Below are 19,792 nucleotides of genomic sequence, written 5' to 3'. Positions count from 1 at the left end.
GATCTGAGTCCACTGCCAGATCAGCCATGATCTTATTGAATGGCAGAGCAGGCTCAATGGGCCAGATGGCCTACTCCTGCTCCTATTTCTTATGTTCTTATCATATCCAAAACTGGAGATATGAACCCTGAAATAAAAACAAAAAAATGCTGGAAACAGTCAGTAGGTCAGGCAGCATCTGTGGAAAGAGAAACAAAGTTAATATTTCAGGTTAAAACCCCTTTGTCTGAACTGGGAAAGAGAGAAAAGCAAGTTAGCTTTAATATGAAATTTGACCCTGTTGATCTTCAATATGTTAAATGGGTTGGTACTCTAATGTATATTTGAAAGACATTGTGAATAAAAAAGTAAAAAGCAGTATTCAAAACAGTCAAAACAAGTTTGTTTTAAACTACAAATGATATCTTACTTCAGGAACGAAGGAGGCTGAGTTGCATTTGCATTTGCATCCAACAAGAAGCGCTCCTGTGAGACCTGACCATTTGAAGTAACATTCAGCACAGGGAAACCCATTTGTCGTGTCCATGTATCCATCACTTCTTTTACTGGCTCACCACTGACCTGAAAATGAAATCAAATCAGCTCTACTTAATGCAATAGACACAATCAGAAACAAAACCAAAAATAACCAAAACCAAAGTTCACCTACCTGAGCCAAGGCTTCCCAGAAGTCATCTGTTTTTGCATTTTGAAACTGATGATCATGGAGGTATTTCTGAAGATAGAATGCAGCACTTAATTCACCTTCTTCACTTATTATGATCAATGAATTCTTCTTTACTATGGAAAATACTATTTTCTTTACTTTTCCTTGGTCCCTTCATCTTCCAAAACATTCACAACCCAAATGAATACAAATAATGAGACCTTTGCCAAGGTCATATGGATGACTCTTGTCTACTTTTACTGTTAGCCTCTTGGCCTCCAGCTGCTCATTGCGTCATAGAGTACTACAGCATGGAAACTGGCCCTTCAGCCCAACTTGTCCATGCCAACCATGGTGCCCACCAAACTAGTTCCATTTGGCACATAACCCTCTAAGCCCCTCCTATCCATGTACTTATCCAAATGTTGTTACTGTACCTGCCTCACCATTTTCTCTGGCATCTCCTTCCATACACAGACCACCCTGTGTGTGAAGAAGTTGTCCCTCAAGTTCCTTTAAAATCTTTCACCTTAAACCTATGCCCTCTAGTTTTAAGTTCCCCTTCCCTGGGAAAAAGACCATGTGCCTATCTACACCCCTCATGATTTTACATACCTCTATAAGGTCGCCCCTCAATCTCCTACACTCCAAGGAATAAAGTCCTAGCCTTCCCAGCCTCTCCTTATAACTCAGGCCCTCAAGCCCTGGCAGCATCCTCGTAAATCTTCTCTGCACTCTCTCCAGTTTGATGATGTCTATCCTGTGAAGCAGCCAGCATAATCAAAGACCCCACCCACCCAGGTCATTCTCTCTTCTCTCCTCTCCCATCAGGTACAAGATACAGGATCCTGAGGACATGTACCACCAGACTTAAGGACAGCTTCTACCCCACTGTGATAAGACTATTGAACGATTCCCTTATACAATGAGATGGACTATGACCTCATGATCTACCTTGTTGTGATCTTGCACCTTATTGCACTGAAGTTTCTCTGTAGCTGTGACACTTTACTCTGTACTGTTATTGTTTTTACTACATCAATGCACTCTGTACTAATCCAATGTAACTGCACTGTGCAATGAATTGACCTGTACGATCAGTATGTAAGACAAGTTTTTTACTGTACCTCAGTACAAGTGACAATAATAAACCAATACCAATGCAGGGTGAACAAAACTGTACAAAAAACTCCAAGTGTGGTCTCACCAACGTCTTGTACAACGTGTGGGTGTCCCCAAAGAGAGCATGACTAATAATGGGAACTCGTCACTAGAGGAATATCTGCACAAACAACCATTTAAAGATGATGTAATGCCTACTTCCTTATGAAAATAAAAAACTAAAAATCTTGTACCTGGCATCCCTTCTGAAAGTTTTCTGGAGTTAACCAGTCACGCAACATACGTAGAATTGATGCACCCTGCAACCGGAAGTACATAACATATAAAAAAAAAGTTTCCTGAAAGAATCGGGCAGGTTTTTGTCAATAAAAAAGGTAAATCTCATCAAGAGGATACACTGGATAGATGGGCTGACTGACCAAATGCCTTCTCTTCCCTGCAATTTGAACTCCGTTACTCGGTTAATAGAAAAACAAGTAGATTAAGCTCAACTCATAGTCTTAACAGCTGGGGCTTATTCAATAATGTATGTAGCTATGATTCTTTGGCTGAGCATGTAAATAGAACCTTACTATCTTTACAAGTGCAATGTGGATGAAAGTAGGGGTGGATTGCATTTACAAGCAATCTTTCATTCCATGGAGATGGGTGGAGAAGGCTCTTTTTTCTAACCTCCAGCCTCAACTCATAACTTTCTCTAGGTGAAGTTCCTGGCTCACCTTGCAAACACTCTTATAAAATCACAGGACAACTTGTGTCAGACTGCCTTCCACAGAGCCCAGCTGGTTCCACCAAGAACTGGAGAAAATCTTCAGTTTCAGTGGCCATCCAGTAAAAGAAGTGATGGATACGTAGTTAAGACAAATCAGTTTCATTGTGCTGAGCTTTGACTTAAGGGCAAAGCTCTCACACAAACCACTTCCCATTAGATGCAACTGCTGATGCAACTCAACCTTCACCTTTGAAGTAATACGTCTTGTTTGTTGTGCTCTTCCTGGTCATTTAGCAACCCCCCCCCGCATGTTCTGCTAATTCTCCAGGCTCCAGGCATCTTCCCCAAAATTATAGATTTTCCCATCCCCAAAAATGGATACAAGGACTGTATTGGCACCATCTTGGTAGCTGAGTTCAGCTAGCAGAGAGAAGAATTCAGCACAATTCTAGCAAGTCCCAGCTCAATTTCATTGCATGGGAATGAAAATTGGGTAAATTCTTGCAACAAGAACAGAAATGCCAGTCAAGCAGCATCTGTGGAAAGAGAAATCAATCAACATTTCAGGTATATGACTCTTCTGAGCAATTTGTTATGCCAGATTACCACGAACGTAATGAAGAAAATAAACTAATGGGATGTTAATCCCCATGCCATTCTAGAAATCTTAAACAAATTACAAATTAAGGCTCGTATTTTCAGACAGAAACTTCAGTACATTAATGCATTGCCAAAAGTAATTATTGAGCCTAAGTATTATTACATAAAATGGAATGACATGCGTTTGCAAAAGGAGGAAGTAAAATGTAAAATAGAGTCACAGAATCACGGAGTTATACAGCCCGAAAACAGGCCATTTGGCCCGATGCATCCATGCTGACCAAGTTCTCTACCTGAGCTAGTCTCATTTACCTCCGTTTGGCCCATATCCCTCTAAATATTTCCTATCCATGTACCTGTCTAGATGTTTTTTTTATATGTTTAATTGTACCCACCTCTACAACTTTCTCTGGCAGTTCATTCCATATACCCACCACCCTCTGTGAAAAAGTTGCCCCTCAGGTCCCCTTTAAATCTTACCCCTTTCACCTTAAAACTATGCCCTCTAGTTTTAAACTCCCCTACACTTGGAAAAAGACTGTGACCATCCACCTTATCTATGCTCCTCAAGATTTTATATAACTCTATATGGTCACTCCTCAGTCTCCAACGCTCCAGGGGAAAAAGTCCCAGTTTATCCAGCCACTCCTTATAACTCAAGCCCTCCAGTCCTGGAAAACATCCTCACGATTCTTTTCTGCACCTTTTCCAGCTTAATGGCATCCTCTCTATAACTGGGTGACCAAAACTACTGCACACAGTACTCCAAGCGTGGTCTCACTAATGACTTGTACAGTTGTAACATGTCCCAATTCTTGTACTCAATGACCTGACTGATGAAGGCAAGCAGGCCAAGCACCTTCTTCACAACCCTGCCCACCTGTGTCTCCACTTTCAGGTAACTGTACCTGCACCTCTAGGTGCTGTACAACACTATCCAGGGCCCTACCATTTACTGTGTAACTCCTGCCCTCCTTTGACTTACCAAAGTGCAACACACACTTATCCGAGTTAAATTCCATTTGCCATTCCTTAGACCCCAGTTGATCCAGGTTGCGTTGTAATCTTAGATAACCCTCATCACTGTCCACTATACCGCCAATTTTGGTGTCATCTGCAAACATACTAACCATGCTAATTACATTCTTATTCAAATAGTTTATATGGATGACAAATATTAGTGGACCCAGCACTGATCCCTGCGGCACACCACCGGTCACTGGCCTCCAATTTGAATAAACAATCCTCAACTAACACCCTCTGACTCCTTCCAAGTTTGTATATAATTGACTAGCTCACCCTGGATCCCAGGTGTTCTAACCTTCTGGACCAGCCAATTATGCAGGACCTTGTCCAAGGCCTTGTTAAAGATCATGTAGACAACGTCCACCACCCCTGCCCTTGTCAATCCTCTTAGTTATCTCTTCAAAAAACTCAATCAAATTTGTGAGACATGATTTCTCATGCACAAAGCCATGCTGACCATCCCTAATCAGTCCTTGCCTTTCCAAGTGCTGGTAGATCCTGTCCTTCAGAATGCTTTCTGGTAACTTTCTCACCACCGATGTTAGGCTCACTGGCCTGTAGTTCCCTGGCTTGTCCTTGGAGCCCTTCTTAAATAAAGGCACAACATTAGCCACCCTCTGGTCTTCTGGTACCTCATTCATGGCTAAAGGTAGTGTAAATATCTTTGCCAGCTATCAAGTATCATATTTCTTCCCTGGCTTCCCACAATGTTCTAAGATATACTTTGTCAGGCCCCAGGGATTTATCCACCTTAATATGCTTTAAAACCACCAGCACCTCCTCTTTTGTAATGTGGATATGTTCCAAGACACCACTATTCATTTCCCTTAATTCCCTAGCTTTCATAAAGTGTAGCAGTTAGCGTAACCCTATTACAGTGCCAGCGACCCTGGTTCAATTCTGCCGCTGTCTGTAAGGAGTTTGTACATTCTCCCCATGTCTGCATGGGTTTCCTCCAGGTGCTCCAGTTTCCTCCCACAGTCCAAAGACATACGGGCTAGGAAGCTGTGGCTATGCTATGCTGGCACTGGAAGCATGGCGACACTTGCAGGCTGCCCCCAGAACACTCTACGCAAAAGATGTATTTCACTGTGTGTTTTGATGTACATGTGACTAATAAAGATATCTTATAAATATAAATGAGAAATATTCATTTAAGACCTCGCCCATCTCCTGTGGCTCCACACATAGATGACCACATTCATCCTTGTAGAATCTCTTCATATTCTCCTTTACCTTAGCAGCCAAAGCTATCACATGTCCTTTTTAAATCACTAGGAAATTAATGGAAATTACAAATGGGAGAGGTTTTACCCATCCTCTCCAAATATATTGAATCCATGCTTCATAGCATCTAAAACAAAACACTGTAAAGAAATTAACTCCGCACTCACTACTTTCACATGCTGTTATCTTCAGTTTTCCCAAGAATACCCTCCTATTTCTTAATTGTCCATGGCTTCAGTCTAGAAATATACACTGATGATATCCAGCTTTACTTCACACCACCTCACTTTCTCTGTTTGCCAATATCCAAGACCAGATGAGGAAGAAATCCTTTCCTAGGTATCAGAAAGACTAAATGCATGATCGTTGGACTCTGCCAGGGACTCATACTCTGTGGAAACTGTCTGAAACTGAAACTGTCTGAAACGGAATCAGTCTGTCCACAACAATTTAATTTGATAGCTGAAGGCCTAAGCTCTGAAGTTTTCTTCAAGAAAGTTTTCCACAACACTACACCTTTCCTTTAAGATTCTTCCTGCAACCTATCACTTTGCATAAGCTTTTGGTCATCTATCGCAAAGTCTCTTCATGTGGTTCAGCATCAATTTGTTGTTTGACGAAGAGCAAATGAAGCTTCTTTCGATCAATTTTGCTACTTTAAAGATGCTAAACAAATGAATGTCATTGATTTAAAATGGTATGTCAGATCACTACACCAATTATATATTATCATATTACACAAACCTGAGATCTACTCAAACAAACCAATGCCTGAAAAACTCCATTATAGCCAATGCAGTTTCATGCATGAAACCACATTTCTAATAACCATTGTTCTAGCCAAAGAACCTTGCTGGTTGCATGAAGACAGAAAATTTCACTATCACATCAAGGCACTAGTTTACACCAATCATTATGGTTAAATTTCCTCTAGTCATCCAAGCATATTGGTCTTAATTTCTTAATTTATGATACTGCTTCTTAATAGCTATAATACCTTGAACAACAGATATAAAGGCATATAAATTAGACATCTGAAGAACATATGTGGCATGAATATAATATTTGTAAATGAATAGATTGTAATTTAAAAGAAAGATAATTCTCTCTGAAGAAGACTTCAGCAAGTTATTATTCTGTTCCAGACAGGCCACTGTTTACATTCCAATGTTATGATCTGCAAAGCAAATTTGCCTGCAGCATTACTTGTTCAATCTATTCAATATATCAATTCATTTCACTATTTCTATCAAAGTATTTTGTTATTAACACATGTACAAGGTAATTAAATAATAGAGATAGATACAAGTAATAATTGGTCTTAAGTTGCACAACTTAACAATCCAGCATACTCTTGGATGCCTCGCAAAACAGTACAACAGGTCTAATGTGTAAATAACTGTGGTCCTTACCTTACTGTATGATATGCCATCAAATACAGAGGTAATTTCGGCTGGGGTTGATACATTAACAATGATTGGATGGGATGATAACAAAGCATCATCGTCCATTACAGATAAAACATCATCTGTAAGAATCTGATCTAACTGTGAAAGATAATGTCAGAGATGTTATTGATCAAGTCAATCATATGCAAATTACTTAATCAGAGAATTACAGAAATGTACAGCAGAAGTTGGCTTATTGTGCCAATGCCAACAAAGGCACTTTAAAGCAGTATTGGGTGATGCCCATAACCTGCCAGCATGTTAACTTTAACAATTCATGCAAAGCAATTAGAAATTTAAGTAAAATGACAATAGTGCTTTACTGATATGAATATTAAATTCCTAATTTTCTTCATCGTTTTTAATTCAGTGAACATATATATTACTTTATAAACAGTGGCTAAATGTTTAGCGCTATTGCTTAATGATTTAATACCATTTAAGCTGGTGACACTTAAAAGTAAACCATTGTTACTTCACCACTGTGCTTCAGCTAAATTTCAGTTGTACTGATCTGTTACTTCATCCTTTGATGCAAGTCAGTTGAACAGCTTTTAATTTTATTTTTCATACAACCATATTTTTCCCCCAAAGATACACTTTATTCACAAAATTTGCAAACACAGTGGCCAGTCTCAGTACAATCCAAATTGTTTCATCAGCATGCCATCAGGTCTCCATTACATATTTGAGCAGAAAAATCTGAGCTTTTCTTTTAAATGTTGTTTGTAGTCCCTTATATTGCAAGAGTTACAGGGCTGAAATAGTGGTCTTTCCTTGTAGTGCATTTTTGATGGCTACACTAAGGTTTAGTTTGCCCTAAGTATGTATTTCTGGACGTTACAATGTACCAGTCTGCAACATCTGGTTTTGGACAAGTCCTTGCACTGGAAAGACAACAACTTTTCAGGAGACCACAGCTGATACTCTTCCCATAGCTGATGATATTTATCTCAGTAATCATCCCTGCTAACAGCCTAAGGAACAGTGCTGTGTTACTCAGCTGCTCAGGATGACCCTTGCCAAAGATGACTGCATCCCTTTCCAGACCTTCCTGGCAAATAGACATTCCAGAAAGAGATAGATGACCGTATTGTTCCTATCAAAGCCACCTTGAAGATAGTGTGTGGTGATGCTGGGACCCTGGCTGTGCATTTTAAAAAAATGACAGGGAAGGCCCTTCTCACCACCAACCAAACAAGTTATTGGTGCTTGTTTGAAAGTTCTGGTGATGAGGCACTGGGCCAAATGCTTCAATTGGGGCAGCACAGTAGTGCAGCTAGTCGAGCTGTTGCCTTGCAGCGTCAAAGACCCAGATTTAATCCTGACCTCAAGTGCTATCTGCATGGAATATGCATGGTCTCCCTGTGACCGTGTGGGTTTCCTCTGGATGATCTGGTTTCCTCACATATCCCAAATTCGTGCAGGTTGGTAGATTAATTGGCCACTATAAATTTCCCCTATTGTGTAGATGAGTGGTAGAATCTGGGGGTTGATAAGAATGTAGGGAGGATAACAAATGGGATTAATATAGTGTTAATGCAAATGGGTAGCAGATGGTTGGTGAGGACTCAGTGGGCCAAAAGGCCTATTTCTGTACTGTATGTCTATGAAATAATTTCACCTGTCTGCTTGGGGAAGAGAACAGCAAGATTCACCATTTTCTTTCTGCAGGGGTTGTGGACATTCGAGTGAGAGACCTAACTGCATTCAAATGTGTTCTTCCGCACAGCGACAGGTGTAATGGCACAGTCCATATCAAATAACTTTCCACAGCACTACAGCCAGGGCCAACCTGCACAACACCAGGGACAGGTAGAGCCTCATCATGTAGTGATACTTCATGCTTGTGCACCTAGAGTCCATGCATAGCTTGATGCAGCCACACAAAGCTATCTTTTTGATGAAAAGTACTTTGGATACATTCTTCGACTTTTTCTGGAGATCTATGCATCGCATCTCTACAGACACAATTCATTTTCAATCTCCACTTAAAATGATAGATGGCTTGGGTGACTGCTGCAGTGCAAGATCCGAGTACAGGTGACACCAGTGCAATGTGCAGCAACACCAAAGCACTCTGTACCTGATGAGAAGGTTCTTTCCTACAATCCAGAGGGAGCATCCCTTCAATACTCTCATCTTCTGCCTCACTTTGGCCATACACTCCAATGAATTCTATAAACCTTAATTTCCCATCCAACTACCATGCAGCACTTTGATTCCTCTCCTCCTACTGAGAGGGCACTTCAATGTACAAACTGAATTTTAACCGGGTTAACACATCACTGACACCCCCATTAAAGTAGTGGGAATGGGAATTTTCACAGACCATGTTAAGCATCTATTCCACAATGTGATTTCAGAACCTTTATGAGAAAAATAACTTACCATTAACCAATCAGGTTGAGCTTCATTTACTCCGATATACTCAAAGAAACTAGCAAATCCTTCATTCAGCCACAGATCATCCCACCAATCCATGGTGACAAGATTTCCAAACCACTGCAAATATAAATACACATTATTAATGTGAATGAGTTTAATTTCAATACATTTGACTTCAGCAAAATAAGAATCACAAAATTAACAATTCTGAGGTCCTGAACAAATGTACCACTATTTGTGCCTCATTTCTCGATCTGATGGCTTTCATGATTTTCCATGCAGAAAGGCATGATGTGTAATCATCATTCAAGTCACAAATGGAAATGTAGAAAAATTGGTCTCCCTCGTTACTCCTTTATAGTGTGAATTTGATTGCACTATTTTTATTTCTTAGCTTTTTAACATCATTTTTTATGTTAGATAAGATTGATTAAATATAAATCATGTTTATTAATATATGTAGATCAAACAACCTTTGAAAACTGCTTCTTAAGAACAAATAATATATGAACATGCCACCTCATGATTTATGCCATATTCAAGACCTTTACCGTCCATTCCCCATACAGCCCTTCCCTTTAAAAATGCCAAGTCTGCATTCTTTAATTTCAGTTGAATTAATAATCATTCAATGTACTTCATTCATGTTTTATGAGTATGGTGTGGGGCTGGTCAATAAATTATCAACTGTACCTAATAGATGGTTGTTCTGTAACTCAACAATTATATACTCAGATCATCAGTTTCAATAACGTGCTTAAGCACCTCAATCTCAGCTATTTCCTATACCATCATCTTCAAAAATTTCATGTCTGCCTTAAACTTTTTCATTCAATGAATGTTTAGATCCCTCAGTCTTTTATCTATTAATTGATTTATGCTTTACATTCCTTTCGTCATGGCAGTGCCCTTTAATTTTAACAATTGCAACTAACCTTGGAATTGCTGTTCACAATTAGTGGGAATACAATTCCAGACTCACACTAAAGAGGTGAGACAAACATGCCTTTGAGAAGGCACAGAAGACATTTATGATGAAACTCAAGTCTTAAAAGGGATTTCAATATCTGCAGCTGATTATAAATTCATAACAGATGCAAAAATTGAACATTCCTGGAAAATGAAAGCTGCATTCTTACTGTACCTGATGAACAAGTTCATGGGCAATGACAGAAGCAACCCGTTGCTTATTGTGTGAGGATGATTTTCTATCATCAAATAGCAGATTAGTCTCTCGGTAGGTGACCAGGCCCCAGTTTTCCATTGCACCTGTCCCAAAGTCAGGGATAGCAATCATATCTGCAATATTGGGTCAAAAACATTTATGTGACAAAAATGTATAAACTATATTCATTTCAATTCAGAAGTATAGAATATAAATATTTGTGAAAGCCCTCAAAATGAACCAAATACTCAAAAGGTTTCTTGGACTTTGTAACCACCTTCAAGTGTGAGTGGAAATATTTTGCTGGGTTCAGCTGATTGGTGTTTGTAACAAATGGATGGGTATCCTGCATACATCCTCAATGTCAGAGAATGGTGTGCCTACACCCAAAAGCATTTTTAAAATGTCCTATGTTTGAGAGAGAAAGTGTACATAATTAACCTATACTGTGGAAACACTATGCCATGAAATGGTAACTGACTGATTAACCCATCACAATAGCAGATAATCTTAGCCTGAATAAATGTACATTATTGAAATATGGACAGAATTCTGGCAAAACAAACTATTTCTTTACCTGACATCCATGTATATAATCTCAATTAGGAGGTCAATGATCTCTCAGATGAGAGGGCAGCTTCCTTCACCAACAAACAAGGTAAGAAAATTGATAAACAGTTCTTTTTATGGGATGACTAAGCAAAACTATTGTCCCTTAAAGATCCCGAGCTGTCCTTTATAATTTGTAACAGTGAATCACAAAAGACTTGACAATCCTCTGACCAGAATGAAAGAGGCTATATTATTTATTTCTCGATATAACTGCAGTTTAAAACATATAGTATGTCAAGACTTGGCTGAAAAAAATCAACCAAAGTTAATGCCAATTTTAAGAACCCTATGCAAGTTGAATAGGCCTTAAGAGTACAAACTCTGATTGAATAATTACAGTTTAACCAAAGGCCCTGTGCCTAACTGTGTACTCAAGTTGCTTTATCAGCTAAAATTAATTAGGTCAGCTGTTCTGGGATTCAAACCTAAGATTTCATAATCTACATCTCTAGACGGTAATAGCAAGGTGATCAGGAAAAACTAATGGAGAAAATCCATGCATTTTCATACATTGCTCATAAATTAATATCTGCAGTAAGCAGGGAGTACATTTTATTGGAATTGATATACAGCACAGAGTAACAGGAGACTCTAATATCTGGGACATCAAGAGGGCAACACATCAAGTGGACCAGGCATTCCATTCCATGGAGTGTTTGTACCTTATGTGATAAAAATGGTAAGGAGGGAAACATTCAAGGGTCACTTAACTCGGTGACTTTCAGTTACCCTCCATTAATATTGTTTCATAAAGAAGTCATTAAAATCCCGAGACCTGAATGTTTCTAGCCTTTCCCTGTGCTGACCTCAGTCCTGTTTTAATCTCCATTATGACAGTTTATTGGCTCAAAATCCCCAGCTGCAATCTTTCTAATTTTGATTACTGCAAAATTCTTCATCTTTGTCTATACTAACTGATCTGTAATCTTTGACCTATTCTCCCCTTCCTGATCTGCTCAACTGGTACTGGCTAGTTTTATTTCAATTAATAGTATAAACCCACCTCCACCCATGGGCCTCAACCACTGTGCCCCGACAGTAACCTTATTGCTCTAATGTTTCATTCGTACCTTATTCCTCATTAATATGTTGCTCCAAAGGTGAAAACTAACCTTTGACAATTTCCACAGGTAAATCAGCAATACCCACCTATTAATCTCACCATTGTCACCACCCATCTGGACCACCCTGTACAGAAACTACACTGCTAATGAGGCAGAATTTCATGCTGTACAGCACTCGTTCAACTGTTTGGCTATTACATGAAGTGTTACATTTCAGCCATCATCTCTTTCCTTACAATTTAAGTTCAACCCATAACCTCGCTCTGCAACTGAAACCCTCATGGGCAGGCACAGTAGTGTCTGGGCAGGCATGGTAGTGTAGTGGCTAGCACAACGCTATTACAGCGCCAGCGACCCTGGTTCAATACCGGCCGCTGTCTCCAAGGAGTTTGTATGTTCTCCCTGTGTCTGCGTGCGTTTCCTCTGGGTGCTCCGGTTTCCTCCCATATTCCAAAGACGTACAGGTTAGGAAGTTGTGGGCATGCTATGTTGGCGCCAGAAGTGTGGCGATACTTGCGGGCTGCCCCCAGAACACTCTACGCAAAAGACGCATTTCACTGTGTGTTTCGATGTACATGTGACTAATAAAGATATCTTATCCCCTATTTTTCTCTGAATGGCCTCACAAGCAATATCCTTTTCTCCCCCATTTTCTCTTCTTTTTTCATTTTTTCCTCTTGGCTTTGAAGGCTGATATTCCAGCAAACTAAGCATTCTAGGTTCCATAAATGGAATGACCATCTCATGGCTATAACAGGGTCAAATCTATTATACAGATGCATGTTAAAACAAGAAAATGAGATGTCAAATGAATTTACCGATCATTGTTTCAAAGTAATCCATTGATTCTTTAATTACTTTGGAACTCATTGGACAGGACAGGGCATTAATCAGTATTTTTTCTTTGTAAACTAAAGTAAAGCACAAAATATATGAACAGTCCACCACAAGTGATCCAATAGCTTTGTGCTGGCATTCCCTCCTTCTATTTGGAAAATGCAGAGCTTGGATCCTCCCAAGAACCATCTACTGGAACTCCACTCTAGAATTCTGAATTGATGTCAGATTCAATGTCAGGTGAATGCAAATGCTTTGATATTAGGTCAAGAAAGCTCATGAAACCCATCTACTGTTAAGGACTAATTACACTTTTAGCTTGCTTCATATCATTGCATGCAGCAGAGAAGCAGGAATGGGGGAGCCTATAAAACTAATAGTTATCTTGTGAATGTTTCCAGAACTTTACACTATCCAACGACAGAAGGATATTAATATACAAATAAAAACAATATAACAGCAATAAGAGGGATGGAATTAAAAAGACCCTGAAAAGTAATTAGAATTGATAATAATAATGGTAGTTCATTCATCCAAGACTTCTGATAGAAACACCAGATGTAAATTCAAATTTTTCAATTTGTTTCATTGTCATGCTGTAATTATATAACAAATTTATAACAAAAACAGATGAAATTGCAGTAAACATTACCTAGTTTAGGAAGAGAATAACTTATGTTAAAATACTTTTCAAAGTAGTCAAATATTGTTTTCATGGTGTTTGCTGCCAAAGATTGCTGTATGACGCTGCTGAGGCTGGACATATATTCTAAGCTGAAAATGTAAAATAAAGTGGAATTAAACAAACATAGTATTGCAGAATTCAGTTTTATTCAGAAAGAAAATCTTATGTCATTCAGAGCAGATTTGCTTTTAAATTTCTCCTGCCTTTCCCTCCCTCTCCTGAAGGTTTCTACTTTAGAAGTCAGCCTCACAACTGCTAGACACTTTTTTGACATTTCACCTAACTTTGTCACTCTTCACAAATAGGCTGGTAAAGTGAATTCAGGAAGATTATTTCTACCATGGGGGCAGCAAAGCTAAGTTTGATCCCAACACCGATCAGTACCAATATGTACGTGCACTACTACGAGTAGGAATCTTGGCAGATTATCTCCTTCCCAACTCATAAGCACGATTGCTATTTGTATCATCCCAACCATCTAAGTCTGTTTAGACTGAAGATCAAACTTGTAACCTTTCTAATCTGTATGACTAAGCTCTGCTTATGGTTACTGAGTCACTAGGTAGACAACAAAGTTGATCTCTTAGCACCAAGTCTGCTTGGGCATCATTGACCCACAACACTAGCACTTTACCAAAGGGAATAATTTTAAACTTTTCACTGTTACCCATACTACACGATCATGCATTGTCAACATTATCTCCAATTGCAGTTACTGCAACCTTAACACAAGACTGGTCATCAATGACAATTTTTTGTTTTCTGCTTTGCAGCAACTGCAATGCAAAACCAACAAGTTCTTTGTGGTGGGGGAAATTGTAAGGATCATTCTTATTTTGCAAATCAATAAATATTTTGGAATAAAAAGACTACCTCAGTCCCAAGATATTAAATTACTCACAGGGGTTCCTCTTAATGAGCTTCTTCCTCATAATCAAATTGATGAACAGCAAACAAACCAAGTAAGTACTCATTTTTAACAGATTTTTTAAATGTCGTCTTTTTCTGGCCATTACTGAGTTTTTCTTCTTCTCGCAAGACATATTAAAGTTCATTAAATCAATTTCTATTGTACCATCAGCACGCATCTGTATGTTCCATTTCTTTGTCCTTTTTATTGTGCTTTATATATTTACTCAAGTCCATCTCCATAAGATATCACAAGTGACAAAGTTAAAAGTAATAAAATGTTAAGGCTTGCTATTTACCAATATTTTTAATCACGATCAGTATCTATGGACTCCCAATCCCTCCCACCCTACCACCCCTACATTAACCCATCTGCCCATCTATTTCAGCAATGCTCAGCCCTATGACAAGGGCCAGTTTTAATTTCGGAGGGTCATATAATTACCTCAACCGGCATGTTTGAAAGCACTTGATATGGTTCACTGTGTGTTATAGAGATGGTGTATGTTGCTTTCTTATTGGGTTCATCGAAACAAGGGAATGTTTTCCGTGCATCTGTTGGTTCATGGTCAGTAGCTGCAATGCTCCTGTTAGTGCAACAACATTGTCTTATGGATAGTTAAACATAAAAACGAACATCACCTGAATAATCCAAAATAATAAAATCACTCTGGTAATTTATTTTTCCCCATTTATCTGATCATGTGCTGTCATTACGAAATGCAGGTCATGGGGGAAAGTGAGAATAAATGTCCAATACAAATAAAATCCCTCTGACCAGTGTAAATAATTTCTCCTTTATTAAATAACTGTCTCTATAGATAACCAACCTCCCACTACTTACATTGTATAAAACCTATGAATCTAAGAAATACTTGATATTTTCCCCTAAACATTATACACATTTGATACTTTAACTATTGAACAAATTGAACCAATTGTAATTACCGGCAAAGACAAAGGGAACAAAAGCTTGCAACTTTGGGACAAAGGTAACACTTTTAATAACTGGTAACTGGTAATTGGTTTATTATTGTCAAATGTGCCGAGATACAGTGAAAGGCTTTTGTTTGCATGCCATCTAGACAGATCATTCCATACACAAGTACATCAAGGTAGTACACAAGGGAAAAAAATGGTATGCAGAATATAGTGTTCCAGTTACAGAGAAAGTGCAGTGTAGGTAGACAAATAAAGTGCACGGGCCATGACATGATAGATTGAGTGATCAAGAGTTCATCTTTATCATAGAAGAGGTCCACTCAAGAGTCTTATAGCAGTGGGATAGAAACTGACATCTCTCCAGACAATAATTGAAAATTATACTTATCTCATTTGACTAGTGGTTTTCTTGTGCCACCTACAGCATTACTTAATGAGGGAGATGTACCTATACAGTTTCCATATAATTTAAAGAAAGATTTGCTCACAAGTTAATTGAACCTAAGATAAAAGGGAGCTAAAAGAGCACACATGATTTAAGGCAATCTGTTTTCTAATTTAGCTGATCCTAATCGCTGCATATAATTTCTTTGTGTCTCAAAATAACAATCATCTTTATTATAATGTCACCTTATTATGTTTGGTTATTTAGAAGCAAACACAAAAACGCAGGATAGAATGTTTTCAATATTGGAATAATTCCAATGCATGATCGCTTTGTGCCAGTACATAGTGTTTCATTCATGTATTTTGTTTGCTTTGTTAATAAACTAAACTGATTGAATTGTAAACAAAAGAGAATGTGGTATTAGTTCCACAAGCCAATTTCTGCTCAACATAATTGTTTCAAGAGTTCTTCCTTGTTGTTGGCATCTGTTACAGAAATTTACTAATCCAAAATGTGGATTAAATCCTTTGAGACTAATTTACACAAACCATGCTCCAAATGACTCTCTTCAGTCAGTCACTTCTGTACACAGTATGACTTTTTTTGTTGGAGGGTGGCGAATGTTGTCCCCTTGTTCAAAAAAGGTAGTAGGGATAGTCCAGGGAATTACAGACCGGTGAGTCTTACATCTGTGGTGGGTAAACTGTTAGAAAGGATTCTAAGGGATAAGATCTATGAACACCTGGAGAATCATGGACTGATTAGGGACAGCCAGTGTGGCTTTGTGAAGGGAAGATCTTGCCTCACAAGCCTGATAGAGTTCTTTGAGGAGGTGACGAGGAAGATTGATGAGGGTAGTGCAGTGGATGTGGTCTATATGGATTTTAGTAAGGCGTTTGATAAGGTTCCTCATGGTAGGCTTCTTCAGAAGGTCAGAGGCCAAGGGATCCAGGGAAGCTTGGCTGTGTGGATTAGGAATTGGCTTGCCTGTAGAAAGCAGAGGGTTGTGGTGGAAGGAGTGCCCTCAGATTGGAGGGAAGTGACTAGTGGTGTCCTGCAGGGATCGGTTCTGGGACCTCTACTTTTTGTGATATTTATAGATGACTTAGATGAGGGGGTGGAAGGCTGGGTTAGTAAGTTTGCAGACGACACTAAGATCGGCAGTGTTGTGGATAGTGTGGAGGGCTGTCGGGACTTACAGAGGGATATTGATAGGATGCAGAGCTGGGCTGACAAGTGGCAGATGGAGTTCAATCCGGAGAAGTGTGAGGTGGTACACTTTGGAAGGACAAACTCCAGGGCAGAGTACAAGGTAAATGGCAAGGTACTTGGCAGTGTAGAGGAGCAGAGGGATCTGGGGGTTCATATTCACAGTTCACTGAAAGTTGCCTCACAGGTGGATAGAGCAGTTAAGAAGGCCTATGGGAGGTTAGCTTTCATAAGTCGTGGGATTGAGTTTAAGAGCCGCCAAAACTCTAGTTAGACCACACTTAGAGTACAGTGTTCAGTTCTGGTCGACGCATTATAGTAAGGATGTGGAGGCATTGGAGATGGTGCAGAGGAGGTTTACCAGAATGCTGCCTGGATTAGAGCGTATGGAATATGAGCACAGGCTTAAGATGCTAGGGCTTTATTCACTGGAAAGGAGGAGGATGAGAGGGGACATGATAGAGGTATATAAAATATTGAGAGGAATAGATAGAGTAGACAGCCAGCGCCTCCTTCCCAGGGCACCAATGCTCAAGACGAGAGGGCATGGCTTTAAGGTTATGGGTGGGAGGTTCAGGGGAGTTGTCAGGGGGAGGTTTTTCACCCAGAGAGTGTTTGGTGCATGGAATGCACTGCCTGAGGTGGTGGTGGAGGCAGATACATTGGACAGGTTCAAGAGTCTGTTGGATAGGCACATGGAGGAATGTGAGATAGAGGGGTATGCGGGAGGAAAGGGTTAGATAGTGTGAGGGTGGTTTGATGGACAGCACAACATGGTGGACCGAAGGGCCTGTTTTGTGCTGTATGATTCTATGGTTCTATGGACTTGACTTTCTCTATGCTTTCCTGGCTTGTATGATTGCAAGTAGGGTATAATAATTGTACTCAATTGAAACCAGAACTACATGCGTTTTTCACATGTATTTTTTTAATCTCTCCAAAGGCAGTGAAACAATATTTGATGAAGGGAGACTCAATTTAAATCACTAAGTTGTTATGCAGCACACAAATGTAGGGAAGAACAGTTATAATCAGATTCACTTAATTCGATTGTTACAAATTTCTTTGTACTCCTGCCAAAACTTCTGCTGGATTGGGGCAAGGATTGATTGAAAATCCTGATAATAGGTCCTAGTCTTGATCATGCTCATGAAATAAGAGCTCTGGTAAGCTCATTTGCCTTAAATACTGATTCTTCTTATTCATAAATTGCAGCAGCAACAATCCTGCTAAGAATATTCTCTGCATGGTAAACAATCCCATTGTAAAGCACAGCCAACAAAAGGTTCACCTCACTGGAAAGCTGCCTGGAGGACTTATGACTCTGCAATGCAATACAGCACAACGAACATCCTACACACTCAAATACCAGCAATTTTTTTGCCTTCAATAGTACCTCCTTCATTTGCTTTGCATTTTGATTTATGCAATTGACCTGACTGGTGTATCAACTTTCAATCAATCTAATGACCAGGCCTTCCATCTGCTCCCAACAAAAGCAATATCCTCCAGCTAAATTTGATGATCACCCCCACCGAATTGAAGTGAATTGACCTACGGCATACAATATATGAAATAGAAGCAGTAGGCCATCTGCCATTCATCAAGATTATGAGTGATCTTCTATCTTCATGTCATTTTCCTACGTTATCGTGATATCCTTTAATTACCTTAATATTCAGAAATCTATCAATCTATGCTGTGAATGAACTCAACCTTGGTACAGCAACTGCTCTGCCCAGGACCGCAAGAAACTGCAGAGTTGTGGGCACAGCCCAGCACATCACGGAAACCAGCCTCCCCTCCTTGGACACTGTCTATACCTCTCGCTGCCTTGGTGAAGCAGCCAACATAATCAAAGACCCCACCCACCTGGGTCATTCTCTCTTCTCTCCTCTTCCATCAGATAGAAGATACAGGAGTCTGAGGACACATATTACCAAGCTTAAGTTCAGCTTCTATCCCACGGTTCCCTTATACAATGAGATGGACTCTGACCTCACGATCTACCTTGTTGTGACCTTGCACCTTATTGTCTACCTGCACTGCACTTTCTCTGTACTGTTATTGTTTTTACCTGTACTACCTCAATGCACTCTGTACTAACTCAATGTAACTGCACTGTATAATGAATTTACCTGTATGATTGGTATGCAAGACAAGTTTTTCCACTGTACCTCGGTACAAGTGACAATAATAAACCAATACCAATACTTCTGAGTTTCCACAGCGCTTCAGAGTAGAGAGTTCCAAAGATTCACCACATTCTGAGTAAAGAAATTTCTCATCTCCCACTCCTGATTCTGAGATTATGATCCCAGTTCTAGACTCCTCAGATGGGAAACATCCTCACTGCATCCAGCTTATCAAGCCATAGAGTCATACAGCATGGAAACAGGCCCCTTGGCTCAATTCATCCATGCCAACCAAGGTGCCTTCCTGAGCTAGTCCCATTTGCCTATGCTTGGCCAATATCCCCCAAAACATTTCCAATTTTAAGTATCTGTCCAAATGTCTTTTAAATGTTGTAATTGTACCAGTCTCTACCACTTCCTCTGACAGCTCATTCCATATACCCGTCACCCTCGGGTGAAAAACATGTCTCTCAGGTCCTCTTTAAATCTTTCCCCTCTGACCTGAAACCTCTGCCCTCCAGTTCTAGACTCCCCTACTCCAGGGAAACGACTATGACCATTCACCTTACCTGTGCCACTCATGATTTTATAAACCTCTGTAAGGTCACCACTCAGCCTCCTCCACTCCAGGGAAATCAGTCATAGCCTATACAGTCTCTCCTCATAACTCAAGCCCT

The 19,792-nt window shown here is 39.6% G+C and overlaps 1 protein-coding gene across 1 annotated transcript in view; it reads right to left on the bottom strand.

The window, feature by feature from the left end:
* enpep (glutamyl aminopeptidase) overlaps positions 1-19,792 on the bottom strand; it is a 70,687-nt gene that overhangs the window by 29,371 nt on the left and 21,524 nt on the right. Inside the window, 11 exon segments of the mRNA XM_052038174.1 lie at positions 410-561; positions 650-715; positions 2,002-2,067; positions 6,746-6,880; positions 9,173-9,286; positions 10,314-10,468; positions 13,500-13,575; positions 13,577-13,621; positions 14,434-14,453; positions 14,456-14,557; positions 14,856-15,028. Of these exon segments, the coding sequence (XP_051894134.1) occupies positions 410-561; positions 650-715; positions 2,002-2,067; positions 6,746-6,880; positions 9,173-9,286; positions 10,314-10,468; positions 13,500-13,575; positions 13,577-13,621; positions 14,434-14,453; positions 14,456-14,557; positions 14,856-15,028 (1,104 nt within the window).

This window comes from Pristis pectinata, chromosome 2 (assembly GCF_009764475.1).
Source record: "Pristis pectinata isolate sPriPec2 chromosome 2, sPriPec2.1.pri, whole genome shotgun sequence".
Classification (NCBI taxonomy): domain Eukaryota; kingdom Metazoa; phylum Chordata; class Chondrichthyes; order Rhinopristiformes; family Pristidae; genus Pristis; species Pristis pectinata.
The sequence above is the reverse complement of the archived record's forward strand: the minus strand, read 5'-3'. Positions and strand labels throughout refer to the sequence as shown.